Raw genomic sequence first — 19,791 nt, forward strand, 5'->3', positions numbered from 1 at the left:
TCAAATACCTACAAGATCGAGAAAGGGACTTTCACTTGGTGGTAGGCCAGATGACCAGGTGCCAATGTAGACATACTATTTACCCAGCTGACACCTCATGGGAATACCATGGATGACGTGAAAATATGGCCGGCTTTATTGGTTCCCTGTCATAGGAACCGAGGTGGACCTCTTCCAATATCACCATGAACACTTGGCAGGCTATGGTTGCCTCGACGGCTATAATCAAAAGATTAGTGGCTTGTTTCGATGTGAGGTTGCTGGCAAGAAACTCAAGTATAGATTTTGTGGTTTTGCATGTCCATTTAAACAAAAGGAGAGAGGATCGAGTCTTACATTTGTGCCCTCAGTTACAAATTGTTTTGTTGAAGATGGAGAACTAGAGATGGAGAATTCGGAGCCTAACCCCTAACCAAAAGGGTAACCTAGGGAAAAATGCCGATTTACAAACTCAGTTCTAACCTTAGAAAATAGGGGAACAAAAAAGAACATAGCCAGTAAATTTGGGATTTGGCACGCAAACAAAATTCTTGGTTGCGAGAGTGAAGTACTCGACAGATGGAAGTCCAAGCTTTAAATATTTATAATATTTATAGTAGGTTTGTTTTTGTATTTTGAGAATATTTTTTTAAAAAATATTTTTTTTATTTTTTATTTACTTTGAATTATTTGTTTTAGTGTTTTTAGATTGTTTTGATGTAGTGATGTTAAAAATAATTTTGTTTTAAAAAAATATTATTTTAATACATTTCTAAATGAAAAACACTTTAAAAAATAACTGTTATGATATTTTCAAACACCCAATATTTTGTTAGTGCAGCCAATCTTTACTAAAATTACTAAAAGAAAACAATAATGGTTACAGAGATTGTGTTCAATATCATGGTGGTGCAAGTTGTTTTTTTTACTTAAAATATATTGAAATGATTTTTTATATATTTTTTTTATTTTTGAAACAGACACATATAAAATTATCTAAAAATATTTTAAAAAAACATTAATTTAATATATTTTAAAAAAACAAATCACAACAAAAGCTATCATAGTGATTCCATGTCTTAGAATGCTTTTCCTTCGGATTGACAAAATGGTAGAAGGTTCTTCTTCTGCTTGGGCTGTGGATGGTGCTGATCATAGTTCCATTTGTTAAAACAGAAGCTGTCGAGGCCCACTGGCTGAGTACAATATGGAGTATGCGAGTGGAGCTGGACTGTACTACAGGCTAATGAGATTGGGCTACTCGTAACCGCTAGGCTGTCATCCCCCCCCAGACCCCTGTGATGTGCCGAAGTTAAAGTCCGCTTCAATTCACCTGGCAATGCTAGACTTTCATCAGTCGAGTTGTGTTTTTTTTTTAATATTTGTTCTTAATCATTTCTCACTAAATGTCATATGTTTTTTATTTATTTATCACATTGAATGAGCTTTATCCATAATTGGGTTCTAGAAATTGAGTAGCAGAACATTTTTCTGGAAGATTATATAGAAAATATATCCTGGTTAAATTAACATTATTCATTAGTAAAAGAAACACTGAAGCTGCATCTGCTTTAAATCCAGTAACGGGCCAATATTTTATCAGCTGCAAGATAGAATCAGGCGAGCCGAGACTGAAAGGATGAGATGATTGGAGATTTCCGCGCTCAGATTCTCCGAGGCTGAAAGGATGGGAGGATTGGAGGAGATTTCCATGCTCAGATTCTCCGAGGCTTGGCAGATGTTGCCCAATGGGCTTGACCCATCTGCATTTTGTTTGTTCTTACAATTTTTGGATTGGTAACCACTTTGCATCTTCTTTACAAGATCAGAATTTTTATTTTTTTTTTAACCACTCTTTAGGTAGCATTCAGTCAGTTTCGGAATACACGTGGTGACGATTATTCAGACAAAGCGGATATGTTTTTTTATTTTAAAATTATTATAGAAACAAATTTATTTTTATTTATTTTTCGTGTTTTTAAAATACTAGTCAAACGCAGCCGTGAACCACGTATCATGTGTTGTTTTCAATGATTCGGCTAGGATATTCTCAACTATGAAGAAGGGAAATTGATTTGAAGGAAAAGAAGCGCAAGTAGAAAACAACAACCAAACTTTAAAAGTCTACGAATTAAAAGATGATGGATTGACCTCTTCAAACATATAGTTTTCCTTCGTGTAATTTTCTCGCCTTTAATATGCAAGTCGCTCGTGGTGAATGCGATTGAAAAACTCGGGTCGACAGGCGCAAACGTGCTTTTCTTGGACCTAGCCTTTTTCCATGTGTTTCTGCTATTATAGTCGTGGTTTGGAAATTTATTTGAAAAAATGCTTGGGTGGTTAGATCATTACAACAACCCGGGTAAACTATATTTTATAAAAACAAAAGATTCTAATTACTTTATAAGATATTAAATCATCATGGTTTGAATCGGGATTGACTATACAAATCAAAATACTAAGAAATTAGTCCGGTTAAACCAGTATGATCGAGTTATTATCTTGTCTAATTTAACTAAAAACTCAACTTGGGCTAGGTTTCGATCCTGATTTTCTAAATTATTTCATTGACTCGAGTTAAATAATTACGCTTTTAATTATTTAAATTTAAATAAGTAGTTAAGATATCCATTTGCGAGTATGATAAGCATTGATTTTTAAAATGTTTTTTCGTTTGAAAATATATTAAGATAAATTTATTTTTGACATTACCATGTATTCAAAAACATAAAAAAATAATAATTTAAAACTAAAAAATAATTTAAAAATACAATTAAACCAAGAAGACAAAATAACAATAATAATAAAACCCACCAAAGTCTAGTGAACAGGGTTTGGATAAAAATTTAGGTGGTTGGTTCACCAAACGCTGCTGGCATGCGACTCCAATCACCCAAAGTCTCATCTCAATAGCCCAATTACCCTCTCGTTTATCTAGGCAATGTAATCTTACAAGTGTCAACGACAAATTTGGCATCCAATGACACCATATTGGAGTCCAGGAGTGAATTAAACTCGATATATAATTATTGCCGAGAGAGGTCTGCCGCTGCTTTCTCCCCTTCCCTTTGCCCTTTATGCCATGGGCAAAAGAAGATCTTGAACAGTAAAATTGCATGATAATTTATCATCATTACAATTTACTGGTTGCTATCATCCTCGTGACAGGTAGCACGAGCAGGATTCTAGAGAAAACCTAGCTGTCACTCCATGAGTCAATATTTACATAATTGACAGAGAGAAAGAGAGGGAGGAATGCTCATGTGTCTTATAAAATAACCAGGAAGATAAGCTGACGAGGCAATTTTTGTTTGGCATGGAGAAAGAAAGATTGGGAGATCCTCTTTTGTTTTACTATGTTAACCTTTTTTCTCGAAGGAATAAAAAGAAGCCCATGCCGTGCATGCAGTGCGGCGAGTCTAGTGGCCTTTCCCTAGTAGCCTTTCCTCCCCTCAATTTCCCAATTATTTTGGACCCTTTTAGGTACTCGTAATTTATTAAAAAAATAATTTAGAGTTATTCCCGGAGCCTCCCGTTCAATATACGTTAAATTCTCTGGTTCAAATAGGTTTTTTTTTCAAGTCCAATATTAGATTTGTAATGATCAAGTCATGGGAGTCTAAAAAACTTCATTTAAAAATATATTTCAAGAGTGGTATGTTATTATTCTTAAAACTTTATTTAATAATTTTAAATTTTAAATTGAAACGAGTTACTTACTGAGTAGTCATTACAAAATTTTAAAAACAAATTGGAAAACTATCATAATTTTAAAGTATTAATGTTTTCAAATTTATTTTGATGGGTTAATACTAAAAATAATTTTAAAAAATAATTATTATTGTAATTTTAAAAATTCTGAAATTTAAAAACTCCCGTTTTAAATTATCTATTGATTTCCTAGAACGGAGCGTGAGATGCAAAAAAGAAATATTACCTTCCCCTGTTACCTTCCCCTTTTTTTTTTCTTTTCTTTTTTTTTTAACCTTCCCCTTTCTTTTAAATCATGAAGCGGCTCCAGCACAGAGTGTTGAGGTGACAAGAGCACTTTAAGTCCAGTCTTTTTGCTAATTATGAGATAATGTTGATAATTTAATATTACTCTTTCTTTAATTATTATTGTTGTTGTTCATGGAGAGGTTTGATTAATTACACCTTTTCTCAGCCCCGATTCCTCATTTTATAATATGAAGATTTTAATATAATTTTTAATTTTACTGTGAAAGCATATTTCAGTTGGATGTGAAATTTAACTTTTTTCCATGGTGCTCGTACTGTAATTATTTATTATATACTTTTATAGTGAAATTATTAAAAAGAAAAGAGAGATGGATACAAAAAGAATAAATAATAATAATAATAATAATAATGTCCTAATCCCATCAAAAAGTGATACAAAACTCTTACTTGTTAAGAAAATATATTTTAAAATTTTCTTTTTTATTTTTATTTTTATCTTTCTTCTATGCGGTAAATATCCAACAATTACAACACAGGTAAAATAAAATTTATCTACAAACAATATCAAAATAACATGCCATCTATTTTTATCACATAGTTCAACTTTCAACTGCAGATACTTAATTGCTAAACAACAAAAAAAAAAAGGAATGGCGGTTATTGTTTGCTGTTTACGTGGACCGTGAACCACCCGCTAGTGTCAGTTTGTTATTTTTTTATTGTTTTTTTAAATTATACCTTTCAATTTTTTCCCTCCATAATCTCTCAATATTTTATTAAATTAAAATAAATCATTGTAATTTATTATGGTTTAATTTTTAAGATGGTGTCACAGTCTTAAATAAGTTTTTTTTATATTTGATTGATACTAGATTATTTGATTGATATTAAATTTTTAAAATCAACTATTTTGTTATCATATCGATAAATAAAAAATAAAGTTTTTATGCCTATTTGAGTCTGGGGACATGGATTTTGCGAGTTAAGCTACAAAACACAGGTTGATCTAATATTGTCGTCTCACTGTAAAAAAAAATATCATATTGTAAAAAAAATTTAAAGTCAAACCATGCTTTTACCGATCATTCTGATTGTCTCCTGGTATCAACTCTTATGTGGGTTAATTTTAAACATGGGTTAGGTAAGAAGTCAAGTCAAAATATTTTAAAGTTGACCCACTAGGTTAGGTTTAATAATAATGTCATATAGTTTTCTTTTTTATAAAAATCCATGTTCCAATTTTTTTTAATCGAATTGAATATTTTTTTTTCTTTTTTTTATTAATTTTATCCTTCAATATTTGTTTGATTTTGAATTGATATGCGTGATTTATTCTGATTTGCTTTATTTGAGGTCATTGCAATCTCAAACAAATATCTTAGTATTTAGTTGATGCCCAATTTTACAAGTGTTTATTTTTATTATCATATTATTGAGTATAAAAATGTTTTCGAACCCAATGAAGTCCATGATTTAAGTCACGGGGTTGGTGAGTTAAGTCACGAATCCCGATTCAATCTAATGTGTCACCATTTCAATATTTTAAAAAAATAACATTGAATTTTTTTTAAAGCCAAACAATGTTTTTACCGATCCTCCAGATTGTTTTTTTAATTTATCAAGTCTATTGAATCACATCAATATAACTCTCGTATGATTTAATTTGAAACATGAGCTGGATAATAAGTTAAGTAAGGAGTTTTAAAAGTTAATTTGTTGTGTTGGGTTTAATTACAATATAAAAAATTCTCCATTGTCTATATAAATTTGTTAGATTCGATTTTTTTAAAACCTACCTCATGACAAAGTGTGGGTGAGAAAGCTAATTTACTCTATTTGTATGAACGTTGAAAAAACTGACAACATTTGACATTATCAATAATAAATTTATGTGCCATAGTAATTATGAAAAATAACAAATTTAATTACTTTTTCCTAATCAAAGTGTTTTTTGAATTGAGGTGTGATTTAGTTTTTTTTTACGAGAGATAAGAAAAGCAACTAAAAAACATATATTTTTAACTTTTATTAATAAGTGATTTGTACCTTATAAAAATCATATCTATCAAAAAACCTAACTACACCTCGTTATGCCTCAATGCCAAGCAGACTTAAGGAATGTATACATAACAAATCATGGATTTTTGTTGTAAAATTAGCATAATAAATTAAAAAAATTGATGAATTGAGATAGGTTCAAAAAGATTTTGCAATATAGCATAATTTGATCACGCCACACTTATGAAGTGTAATAAAATCAAACTTCAATCTTCTGCCTTAACTAGTTAGCTGGTTAGATGTAGTTGTATTAACTGGTTGATCGTTTCATACAAAAATCATGATTTTTTGAAGTTTTTCTTCAAAGTATGCTTTAGACTCCAATTTATTGATTAAAAAATAAACTCCAATTAAAATCTCAAAGAATTATTGTTCACATGGTAGTGGGGTCTTCGAGCAGTCATATATATATCTGTCATAATTAAATGAGGTGTTGCCCCAAATATATAGATGGATGACTTAGCAGATGTATTCATGGATTAATGAGACAAGTTTAGACCTAAGAGAAAATTTGATTATAACTTTTGATTCTATCGTTGGATCGCGCTCAAATCTTTATAAGAGTTTTTCGAGGTCATTTTCCCTTTAGCAAAGACTACATTGCTACATGAACCATGAGATTTTTAGATATGAAAAATATAGCTGGACTTCAGTTTTTGATAATTTTAAAAATTTTCTTGTTCTTTTTAAAATCAATCGATTGATTTTACTTATTATTATGAACTAGTAAACAGGTTTACATGTGAAACTATACTATTTCATAGAATTTTGTTAAACCTATATCAATTCACCAATTTTTTAATTTACTGTACTAACTTCGCAATTTTTCGAGAAATGAAAGGGGCTATGGGAATGCAAGTTGCTGACGTTCTTGAAGAACGAGGAGATGATGGGCTTCTGGAGTAAAATAATGGAAGCTACGCTGTCAACGGTTGACTGCCCAGAGCTGAACTCCATTGCCACTAGAGACATGTGATGTTCAAACTTCAAAATATAAAAGAAATCACGAACGTGGCTCAACCATCCTTTGGTTCTATCGTCGTGTACAAATCATTAGGTCAGCATCCATTAATGCCCTGTCAAATGATGTCCACACTACTCTGCAGGAATTCTCTTTTTTCTTGTATATTTCAAATTCATGAAAATGTCTATCTACACACGACACTATTTAATTTGGGGACCATATGATATTCTTGTGTCGGTCCAAAGGATTATTTAAGAAAAACTGTAAGAAATTATTTCTTTTCATAAATACGTTAGTCTATTTACCTAAAATCCAATTAGTTTTTTCGTCAAGCTCGATGGATTATAGATCAGAATCTTGTTTCATTAAATTCTTTTTTTTTATCGAATATTCACAATTTTCAAACTAAACCTGTATATGCTTGTTTAATTTTAATACGCAAAGTAATTAATCATAAAAATCAAAATAAATTATAGACTCTGATGTTTATAAATTATGTAATATTACAAATCATAAATACTTGATATGGTTCATGGGTTATTTTTTTTTGAAATTAAATTGATTTATTTTGTTATATAAAAACATCACTTATTTATAATCAAATATATTTAAATAAATAGGTAAAAAAAAATATACCGCTACACTTTACAGCAAAAACAAAAATAACTTTGATTTTTATTTTTAGTTTTAAATTTTTTTTAGACTGGTTTTTTAAATGATTTTTTATTTGAAAAATATAAATTAATATTTTTAAATAATTTTTAATAATTCTAATATACTAATATTAATAATTAAAATATATTATTTTTAATTAAAATATACTTGTGTAAACTGCATCCCCAAGTAATCATTTATTTTCTTTCCTAGTTTCCTTTTCACTGTCTTTCTTTATCTCAAGAAGAGATGTCATGTCCCGAAACAGGTCCTTTTTGAACAGGGTCCCCTGTCTAGTAACTAGTGAAAGTGGAACTACTAGCCTACTAGCTAGATCATAGATGGCTTCACTTGGCTCCTAATAAAGGAATAAATAAAAGATGAATTAAATTTAACGATAAAACAAAAAATCCAAATTTATCAGAATAGCTGAAGGAAAATCCCACAAAACCCTTTTCTTTCTCATGACTACAGTCTTGCTTTCACACTCTTCCATTTCCCATCTCTCCTCTCCAATATCTTCTTCCTCTTCTTTGGCCACTCCTGTCAAAAAATTTTCAGGCCACATTTCCATTTCCAGGGAAGAAAAAGAAGACCCTCCTTGTTTGAAAGAACCACTTATTTCCTGGTTTCTTTTTTATTTTGAAAGTGTATTTGGCCTGTACTTTCTATAAAAGACTAGAAACCCTCCTCATTTTTCAGTGAGTTGGTCCCAATCTGTGGTTTATATCTTCTAATTTATCAGCTGTTGATTTTCAAAGATGGATTCTTTTCAATACCCAATATCTAGACCCTACTCTGTTTTTTTAAAGCCCTGAAAGTGATTGCCTTGCCAGGAAGTTGTGATCCATTGGCCTAATTTTGGGTCCCATCCGTGTACCTGCATAAGTTTCAATATTCAACTCCCATTTTTCTATTCTTCTGTGCCATCAAAATTTATTTTTTTGATTAGGCCTGTGATGTTGTATTCATCGATTTTGCCTTCCTAGTCAAATATAAGATGCTCCTCTGTTTCTTTATTTTTTATTTGTATTGTGGCCTAAAAGAGAACAGTTGATACTTCTGCTGAGGTCAAGGTGGTACTCTTAGCCGGCTTCTTGAATTATAATCTCCTTTCCTGCCCTTTTCAGGTACTAAAGTTCGAATCTTTAGACCATTCTTGAATTTGTGGTTGCTTCATTGTCATTGTTTTCTGCTTGATTATATCATACAATCCTTCAAATTCCTAGATTTGGTCCTGTTTTTGCCTAATAATCATTGAAATGTGATTCACTAGCTTTGATTTTGTGTTTATGATTCTTCTAGTCTTGAAGGGGTCATTATCTTGAATCTCTCCTTCCGTAAGCTGCATTATGCTTATTTTGAAAATCTTGGTAGCTGCCTAATTTTTTACTGTACCGTGCCTCCAATGTGTAAAATGAGGTTCAGTGGATTTAACCTCTCCTGATTCTTTAGGGGCTTATTCACTATATTTGCTTCTTGTTTTCTTGCATACCTAAGCATTTCAAGTATGCTTGAGCAGGGCAATTTTTTGTTCAATTCGCCTTTCCTTCCGTGTGTCTTTTTTTGGTTCTTTCTCTTTCCTGTTGTTGCTTCACAAATTCCCTTGGGGTCAAAGCTTTCTGTAGAGGAAAACAACTTGTGGGTTTCCCCCCGTGGTGATTTTGCTATTGGATTCGTTAACCGTTCTGATCAGCCCTATCAGTATAGTGTTGGGATACGTTTCAATTCGAAATCTATTCCTGTTCCCAAACAAACTGTGGTTTGGGTTGCTGGAGCTGATGTCACTGTTGGTAACAAGTCCTATTTCCAGCTTTCTCAAAATGGGGAACTGGTATTGGTTGATTCTTTGAAGGGAGTCACTGTATGGACCAGCAACACAAGCGAATTAGCTGTTGTTTCAGCTCTTCTTCGTGATGATGGCAACCTTTTTCTATTGAATAGAAAGCAAGAGGTTGTTTGGCAAAGCTTTGATAATCCATCCGACACGCTTCTTCCAGGCCAGAATTTACCTGTTCATAAAACACTAAGAGCAGCAAGCAGAAATTCTGTTTCAAGTTATTACAGTCTTTACATGAATGCTTCAGGTCAGTTACAGCTAAAGTGGGAAAGTGATGTCATTTACTGGTCTAGTTACTGGTCCAGAGGAAATCCATCAAGTTCGAATCTTGGTGCTGTCCTTACCTCTGGTGGAGTCCTGCAACTTGTGGACCACAATCAGGAACCCGTTTGGTCTGTTTTTGGGGAAGACCACAATGACAGTGTAAATTTTCGGTTACTTAAATTAGACATTGATGGTAATCTGCGGATGTACTCATGGGTAGAAGCTACAGCGTCATGGAGATCAGTTTGGCAAGCTGTTGAAAATCAGTGCAATGTTTTTGCAACCTGTGGCGAGCATGGCATCTGTGTTTTCAATGCATCGGGATCTCCCGAATGCCAATGCCCTTTCAAGTCAACATCTTCTCCCAGCTCGAAATGTTTTGCACTGAATTGTGAATCTAATTACAGTATGGATACTTATGAGCATACTTTTCTGTATGGGATTTATCCACCAAATGAATCAATCACCATTACTAGTTTACAGCAATGCAAAGAGTTGTGCATACAGGACCCGGCCTGTACAGCTGCAACCTTCACAAATGACGGAACTGCTCAGTGCCGAATGAAGACAAGTCCGTACTTCTCTGGGCATCAAAACCCCTCTTTAAGTTCGATATCTTTTGTTAAGAAATGCTCAGACCCCATAGCAGTTAATCCCCATGCCTTTAGATCTTCTCCAGCACAATCTCCTGTCAAACGGTCTCATGGGTTGTGCATTTCTTGTCTAATTGGAGCAGCCTCTGGCACATTTGTTTTGTTTGCTATTGTTCAGATAGGAATCGGCTACTTCATCTATAGAAGAAGATATCAGATTTTGAGGAAAGCTGCTTTAGCTTACCCGGGCTGGAACTCAAAGGGTTTGATGATGTTACCATTTACAGAAATCAAGGACATCACAGGGAATTTCAAGCACCAGATAGGGCCAGGTATGTATAGAGGTGAGCTTCCAAACCATCAGCCAGTAGCAGTCAAAGACCTTGAAAACGCTATTGAAGAAAGGAAGTTTCGAGCTGTTGTTTCAAAGATAGGAAGTATACATCACAAAAACCTGGTGAGGCTTGATGGCTATTGTTTTGAGTTGGGTCATAGATATCTGGTCTATGAATACGTCAAAAACGGTTCTGTGGATAAATATATAGAAGACGATGAGTTGAGTCAGAGACTGACTTGGAAAAGGAGAGTTGACATATGCATAACTGTGGCAAGGGCCATTTGTTATCTGCATACAGGATGCAGGGAGTTTATAAGCCACGGGAATTTGAAATGTTCAAATGTAGTCCTGGATAAAAATTACGAGCCCAAGGTCAGTGAATTCGGGTTGGAAACAGCTCATCTCGAGGCATCATATGGTGGGGAGAAAGATGTGGAGGATTTTGGCAAGATGGTGCTGATATTGATAACCGGGCGTCCAGAAGTCCAGGATGCCTGGGAATGGATCTATGAGGAATGGATCCAGCGGCGTCTAGAGGGGGTGGTTGATAAAAGACTTGACGACGGGGTGGATTTAAAGGAGCTAGAGCGACTGTTACGAATTGCATTTTGGTGTCTTCAAACAAATGAACATATGAGACCTTCGATGGGTGAGGTGGTGAAGGTATTGGAAGGCACATTAACCGTTGATCCCCCGCCGCCTCCTTTCAGCCATAGGTTATCAGAAGAAGAGTCCTTGGAGTCGGGCTCCAAACCTCCAAGTCCAGTGGAACCATGAAGATCAGTCAAAACCTTTTCCACTATAATTTGTATAGTAGAACTAACACTGCATGGTGGTACAATTTAGCACTTCCCTTGATACACACCTGCTTCCCCCAACTGCATGAACATCGATTCTGTAAGAAGAAAGTTCCATTGAGATCTAGTTGAAATTAAAATGCAACTTCATATGCATTCTGGGATGCCATATTTGCAATGTGAACTTTGATTCGGATGCAATTGATGTAATGGCTAATGCTTTTTTGTTTTTGGCTTGTGGCTTTCGCATCATTCTTCTCTCTGATATGGAATATGCCGGAAAAATCAAATTATTGGGGTAGTCAACCTTTGAAATTTTTGCCATGCGTGGCACTTATCTCCTCACGGTACTTTAAGTTTGTTAAAAATTATAGGATGATGAAATATGTTAGAAAAATATTTGAAAAATATAATATTATAACATAATTATATATTTTAATATGATTTTTATTGGCTGTTTAGTCATGTTTAAAAATGTATATTATTTGTAAATTAATTAACCTAAATAGGTCTAGAAAGATGAGATAAAAAGTAAACTAATAGGGGAGAGAAATGAGAAAAGAACAAAAAAAAATACATTATCGAGGACATACTGGGATTCTGTTTTTAACATACTAGGTATTATTAAAAAGATCTCGACGAGAAGATTCTAACTATATATTAGAAGACTACCAAACACAATCGTAATTAAGTCTAAATCAAACTCGAACAAATTTCTTAACTAATTATGATATCTTTTTGGTGTTCTTTCAAGATGTGATTACAATTGTCTCATCGAGATCTTTCTAACAACACAAAGTGTGTAAAATACGAAGTTTTGGTGTCTCCGGTGACCCATTTTTTCTTTTCTTTTCTTTTTTCCTTCCCTCTTTCCCTCTTATACCACATTACCTTATCTCTCTTTCTTAGCTATTGGATTTTGAATCTCATTTTTTGGCCATAAGATTTTTATAGAATTTTAAGTTGATTTTTATACATGTTAATTATTTTGAAGGCAACATAAATTTTGAAACAACTGTTTCACCTTATCTCTTTTTTTTTTTTTTAGCTATTGGATTTTGATTCTCATTTCTTGACCATAAGATCTTCATAGAATTTTAAGTTGATTTTTGTACATATTAATTATTTTGAATGCAACATAAATTTTGAAACAACTATTATTCCCAATGTTCAATCACTATTCCTAATGCTGGGTGTGTTAAGAATTGAGTCCCGGTATATTCCCGATGACTTATTCTTCTTTTCTTTGTTTTTTTCTATCAATCTCTTTCATGCCACAACACCTTATTTTATTTTTCTTTCTTAACCATTATATTTTAAATTTCATAGAGGTTGTGTTTAAAACATGTTATTTTTCTAATGTTTTTAAAACTCATCTAAATTTTTTTTTATCAAACTGTCCTATAATGGTAAAAGATCTACGGTTCTCGGCCTGAAACTTGTACGCAAATGCCTAATCCAAGACTTCCAAGTACTTTTTCTACCAGCAACTGCCTGGACTTATCTTTGGAGCGAAGCATGTGAAAGGGCTTGAAGCTTGGCCCATAAACTTTTTGTTGATGACTGGCCCATTTTAGTTGTTTTTTCCGCAATATCCAAGCTATATCATCATAATCAGTGGGCCTTCTTACCAACATTCAAGCAGACCTTTGCCGAAAGCCTGAGATTCTGGGTTGCTTTGAAGCAGCCTAATTATTCAGTTGTCTTTTTGGAGGGAAATAATTTCATTGTTTTTCTTTATTTATTCGATCTGCTTTCCCTTCTATCTACAAGTCCCTGCTCTCTAGTAACCAAGAAAAAAGACTGTATTTTACTATTAAGAGTCTGAGTAATGTTAATGGGGGATTAAAGAGCTACCTCCATCTTCCATTTTTTTCTTTTCTGGAAAAGAAAAAACAGAAATAAACGTAGCAAGTTGTTGCACATTTTGCTTTTAAATCATTGAGGTTATGTTTTGGTTAGTGCAAATACATACGAAAGAGACATAGACATAATGTTTGATTAAAGAGATAAAAAAGTAAAATAAATTATTTTTAAATAATAAAATATATTGTTTTTAAATAATTTCTATCAGAGAAACTTATAGGCATTCGTCAATTTTTGCGTGGATAAATTTTGTTCGTCCTTCATACGCAGGATTCAGTAAGAAGGGCAGCCAATTCGCCACAGTACACACGGCACGATTACGCGTAGCATTTCCTCTCAAATGCATTAATAAATTGATTTAATGCTTTAGAAAGAGGAAAATGCTGACACACGTTCACCCATGCTGAATTAAGCATAAAGTGAAGGGAAGAACAATAATCTCAAGCACCTCCCATTGTCCCACATCAAATAATACCATTTGATTCTTTACTACTAAAGCCTTATCTCTGTTATTAAAAGTTGCAAGACTTTATACATAGAAAATTAAGCCTTACTGATTCTCCTTCAGTACGCAATGAAGTGTCTACAAGCTGGAGATCATCTATAAGAAATAGATAGGTAATTGCAAAGAATTATTTCTTTAAGTTCTGCCGAGTTATTTCCTACTCCAAAAAAGCGTCCAATCCTATCATGATTTGGTAGAGGTTTGAATAAATCTCTTCCTCAAGTGGCAGTGGTTGGTATTTGCTGCTGTAGTGTTATTTTGGATTTACTTGATCTAGCTCACAAACTTTTGAAGTTTTCAAATGGTTATTGATAGTTGTTTTGGAATGTTTCTGTTGCTGTCTTGCAAGTCTTGAATGCCTTTCAGGTGAGAGCTTCTGTTAGCTAGCCAGTGTCTCTTTCTTAAACTTCCTCGTCTGTGACACGCACAAAGCCAAAAAGCAGTCTATCTATCTATCTATCTATTATATCCACCTGAAAATAACATCTATAGCTAGCTGCTACATTCTTTTTTGCCCTTCTTATTGGACTTCATTTAGCATTACAAGATTATTCATCAAGTTCTCAGATGGCACCGTCAAATAATACAAGAAGATCAACAAGATACAAGAGGCAAGAAGTTCTGACAAAACGTGATGAAACATCTAGGGATCTCCATTGTAGTCACAGCACTACTGCTACCAGCTCCAAAGAATCATGCAACGAGGGCATTGTTGGCTGTTCTACACCAAAGGCGCAAAGATTCAAAATACCCGAGACCCTATCTTGTCCACCAGCTCCGATGAAGAGAAGGGTAACTACAAAGTGCTCATCAAAGAAATCTCCCATAGCATTTTTCGCTTCTCCGGAGATAGAGCTCTTCTTCTTCCTAGCATTTCACAATATCCCAGCTTAATTAATGTACTTACATCGGGTCTTCAGGGGATGGCTTCTATGTATTTAACTATATTTGCAACTTAATGATCACTATTTAAGTGTTCAACTAGTTAGGGTTTGAAGTTTGAGCTATCAACCTTGGTTGCAGTTTGTACTGGTTAATTTCAATAGGGTTTTGTTATATTTTATGGTTGTGTGCTAAATTAATGATCATTAATGCTTAATCTTCACCTCTCCTTAATTTTGCTAATACATATATAAAACTGAGTACTGCTTGTTAATCTGTAAGACTATCTTGTACATTAGTTTTGATTCTTGCTATATAAATTACTCTTAAGATGTGAAATAGATGTCTGTGGATTGAAAACAGCCATAGCCAGCTCCATCAGAAGCCTTTACGAAACCGTGTTTTCTTTTCTTCCTTGCGAGCGTTGCTTTGCAGGGTCAACCAGGAAAGAAAAAGAAATAAAGAAAAGCTTCTTTTTCGTGTGACCTTGATGATTGGATATTCTTCTTCCTTTCCACTTTCCTCCACCAACAGTTACTTGTCTAATCTTGGCATCTTGATATAATAATCATAGTACTGCTCAATTCTCTGAGTCCTCATTCTCAAGTTAACATGTAAACATGCAGTTTTCCGTAATTTATTAGTTAAAGTACCAGTCCTCGTTACGGTGCTACTGCACCATAATTTGATCGGCAGAGCAATGGCTAACACACTCACACAACAAGATGTCTGTTAATAAGTCCAGATGTATCTCAAGGTATCAAATCCATTTATATATATAACCCCCATGAAGTCTGAATTCTTTAATTTGTGTGTGTTAGTTTTCGAGAGGTAATATAATATTTTGAGATCAGTTTTCATACATGCAAATTCAAAACTATATGCTTACTTTATCGTCTGATGAATAATTAAAGTATGATCACGTAAATTTTGTTTCTCGAATCCAACAAAAAAATTGAATTATGGTTAGGATTATTCTAAGATTTGACTGGTAGATAATCTATGATTAAAGAAGTTAGTAAAGAGCTAACCAAAGTCTTGTTTGATACAGTGAGTGAGTGAGTAAAAGGTGAGAATCAATCGATCTAGTCTGTGTTCAAGGCTCTTCCACCGCTAGCGAAGTCATCATAGAAGAGAGACGCTTGGGTGGTGGGTTGGATCATGGTGTCAGGTGGAAGTGGAACCAAACCAAAGCATCCAAAACACGGTAAGTTGTGCATGGATTCCATAGAATCCAACGAGGAACCTCGTGCGTGTTATCGTATCATTTCATTGACATGACAGGACAGGACAGGACACGTGAAGGGAATCTCCACATTTTCTCGTGAATTTGTTTTCCTCGCGGAATGAAATTATTTGTTTCGCATGTCTTGTGTTAAACTTGATCGGTGGGTTAGATCTGAAAAATTCCAGATTCAGGGGAGCTTGATTTACACTTTATTTTTAATTGAATTGAACATTACTTTGATTAGATGAATTTTAGTACACTCGATTTTATTTTTAGTGATTTGGTTAGCTCTATATGGATTTAGAATATGCTTGGTGATATGGTGTAAAAACTTGGATTCTTTATTAAATTTTATTTTTTAAAAATAAATTTTATTTTTTAATTGAGTTTATTTAATTAATTAAATATAAACATGAAATACTCAATTCATAATATTTTATTTAATATGCTTAATGGATCGTTGTGTTTATAATGTGTGTGATCTTTTTCTCTGTTGTTGTGTAGTCTTTTACAATAGTGTTAAAACTATCTCAATAAACTTTTTTTTTATGGTAAGATTATGACGAGTCTTTAACATAATTTTCTTTATATTTTTTCTAAGTACTGATAACTCATTTTTTTATAATTAATTATTATTGCTGATTTTTTTTATTTACTATCAATGCTTTTAAATTATATCAGTAAGTTTATAAAACTCATTTAAAACAATGATTCGAGTCTCAGAATTTTTTTTTTTAAATGAACTCGACACAACACTTGCCACGTTTAGCTCCAGATGAGGCTATGAGAACTATGATTTTGTTCAACTTAATTAGCTCCAAGTTTTTAGACTTGATTAGCTAAACTTTGAGAGCAATATCCTTGGAAGAATTGGCCTTCCATAGAAGACCAGCAGATTTGGGTCCATTGGATGCTGACAAAAATGTCTTTCTTGAATTTGCTACTCACACTTATATCGAAGAGGTAATTAAGCAATTAGCCCAAAGTACCTATGGACCATAACTCTACAATCTTTTCGTAGCCCCCTTCCCCTCCAAAGGCCTACCAAGAAAAACGATCCCCCCCCCCCCCCCCCCCCCCGGTTTTTATTTCTTTTCGGGGTGTTTCTGTGACCTGCTACTAAGAAATTAGGAGCTAGCCTAAAGGACTCGGCTGGAGGATGAATCATGACGAATCCAGCCTCTTCGGGGCATGTAGTCTGTGTTTTGGATTGTTCCACCAGCAGAACCGTACGAGTGTACTCCATGAATGAGAAAATGGCTTCTGCCTTCTGGCATACAAGCTCTCAGCCTCCAAACAATGGTGTAAGACGCAGTGATTGCCAGGTTCACTGCTTGTAGTGTAAACCAGGTACGCAGAGTCGATTAGAACCATATATATATATGAACTGAAATCCGAAGTAGTAAACACAACTAGATTAATAAAAATCATGAATAGAAGGGAAACTTTCAAGATTATGAGTAGAAATGCCCGCAACAGAATGCATGTAGCAGTTGCCTCAAGTCCTCCGGCAAGAGTGTAACAATTAATGGTATCAGAAAGCTAGCAGCGTAAATGTTCACTCCGGTAAGTGCATTTACGGCGGCTAAACTATCAAGAAATAGCATAGCCGTGACCAATGTTTGTCAAAAAAAAAAAAAAACAAAACAAAAATCAAGGAAAACTATATGTTGTTATTAATTGTTATTATTATTAACAAAAACTAAAAGACATAGATCTCACTGTAGCCACAAAAAAATAAAATAGGCATTAAAAAATCATTGTATCAACACTCACAAATCACAAATTACTGTTTCAAAAATGCTTTGTTTATTTTTTTTTTAATTTTCAATTTCATTATATAACGATACAATCTTCTCTTTTTTTAATTTTTTTTATTATTCAATAAAAAAATATTCAGAAATTGAGTTTAATATTTTTTTTAATTTATTTTTTATTAAATTATTTTAGTTTCGTGAATTTAGTTTTTTTTTCAATCTCATTCTTCAATATTATATTTGTTGGAAATTGATCATCGTAATTTTTTTCAATTTATTTTGTTGAAGCCATCATAATCTCATGACCTGAATTATGAGTTTGACAAGTTAGTCTTAATTGAAATTTAGGCTTCGTAATTTGTTTTAATTGATTTTTATACGGTTATCACAGTCTTATAACTTGAAACGAAAATTTAACAAATTAATCCGAGTCGATCTATAGTATTATCATCCCAATAATTTTAAATAATATTATTTAATATGTTACCATCTTGATATTTTAAAAAATAACTTTCTAGTATGTATCGGGTTTTAAATTCATGATTGATTTTTTTATTAAAAAATACATTAATAACATATATATTAAAAAAGAAAATCTCACCTGCAGACAAATAATCTGATTCTATTCTACTGCATTATGTGAGCTGAAGTAATACCCATAAATGTTCATCAATGACCATAAGCAAAAGATGTCGCCTGCTTCTACAAACATGCGATGGGGCAAGTCATTGGTGTAAACAAACGCAAGAAGCAGATCGGACTGGATTATTATAATATAGAAGCACGTCGATATTATTATAATATTGTAGAAATGAGAAAAGAATTATGTGTATCTACTAATAAATAAATCTGTTTCCAGCAGCTCCTTTCATGCTCATAAAAGCACAGAGAGCTTCAGTTTGAGGCCAATATCTATTCCATTGTAGGCCAGAGGGGGCACATCCATGGATCCTCCGAGCTCAAAAGCTGCAAACAATTATTGAGATTAGCAATGTATTTGGCAGCGGTAACAGCTTAATATGAGCTCTTTTTTTTTTAATTATAAGTATTCGATTTCGGACCAACCTATACATACCAAATTAATAATAAGATAAAATACTCGAATTAAGGATCTATGAGCCTTCGCCTCGATTTGAAGCTGCAAAAACTTTTACATAACGGGCTGCCTCTTCTAGCATCGTGCTGACATCAACCTCGGCTTCATTAGGGCCAGGATTTCCAGTCTCTCGTATCTATCTATCTATCTGGGTGCGTCTCTGTCTCTATTCAATTGAGACCCTGCACATAAAAAATGTACGTGTGCACTTGCCATGGCAAGATCTGATAGGTGCTGGACAATTATCTTGTACTTCAAATATTAAAATATTTAATGACATCACCTACATTTGGACCTCTCTTAAAATATTTAATGGGAATTATCTAGGTGTGTTTATATCTATGAACTCCACACGTAGGGCATGATGGGGTTTAAAGCACTCTAAACTTTAATTTCATAAGATTTTGATGAAATCCAGACGAAAGCCTTGTATTAACGAGAGCTAATTCGAAGGGAATTTTCACTTTAGCTTGTGAGTGAAGATAGGTTAATGGGTGTACTGAACAAAACTCATTAGTTATTATTAACTTATCTTGGGATAAATAAGTAAATTTTTCATTTTAATTGGACAGTAAAACAAAAAAAAAAACTATTAGAAACAAGAAAAATAAAATTAGTATCAATGAATATTTTTATATTTTCATAATGATTTTTTAGTTATTATCAAGTCAGTTAAGAAGTAATTTGATATTTAATCAAATATATAAAAAAAAACAGACTAAAACAATCAAATATTTATGAAAGCTAAAAAATTAAAACTAGCTTGAAGGATTTTTTCTTTCTTTTATAATGTTTTTATTATTATTATTATTATCAGGTCAGTTGATAGATAATTTGCTATTTAAGCAAATATAAAAAATTAAAAAAATTATGACAAATAGGAGGTATTTATGCTCTTTAGACGACATGTGTGGTGCCTCCAACATGCAAATGAAATTTTTATATCTAGATGAATAGTTTCTAGAATTATTTTTCAGATAGTATTTTGATTTGAATGTAGCTTTACTTAAA

General features: G+C 33.0%; 1 protein-coding gene across 1 annotated transcript; it reads left to right on the top strand.

The window, feature by feature from the left end:
- The first annotated feature begins 8,037 nt into the window (after positions 1-8,037).
- LOC133689843 (G-type lectin S-receptor-like serine/threonine-protein kinase SD3-1) lies at positions 8,038-11,677 on the top strand. The gene has a single exon (XM_062109911.1). It carries the CDS (start codon positions 9,126-9,128, stop codon positions 11,424-11,426), a length of 2,301 nt encoding a protein of 766 aa, XP_061965895.1. The 5' UTR covers positions 8,038-9,125; the 3' UTR covers positions 11,427-11,677.
- The last annotated feature ends 8,114 nt before the right edge of the window (positions 11,678-19,791 follow it).

This window comes from Populus nigra, chromosome 3 (assembly GCF_951802175.1).
Source record: "Populus nigra chromosome 3, ddPopNigr1.1, whole genome shotgun sequence".
NCBI classification, from domain to species: domain Eukaryota; kingdom Viridiplantae; phylum Streptophyta; class Magnoliopsida; order Malpighiales; family Salicaceae; genus Populus; species Populus nigra.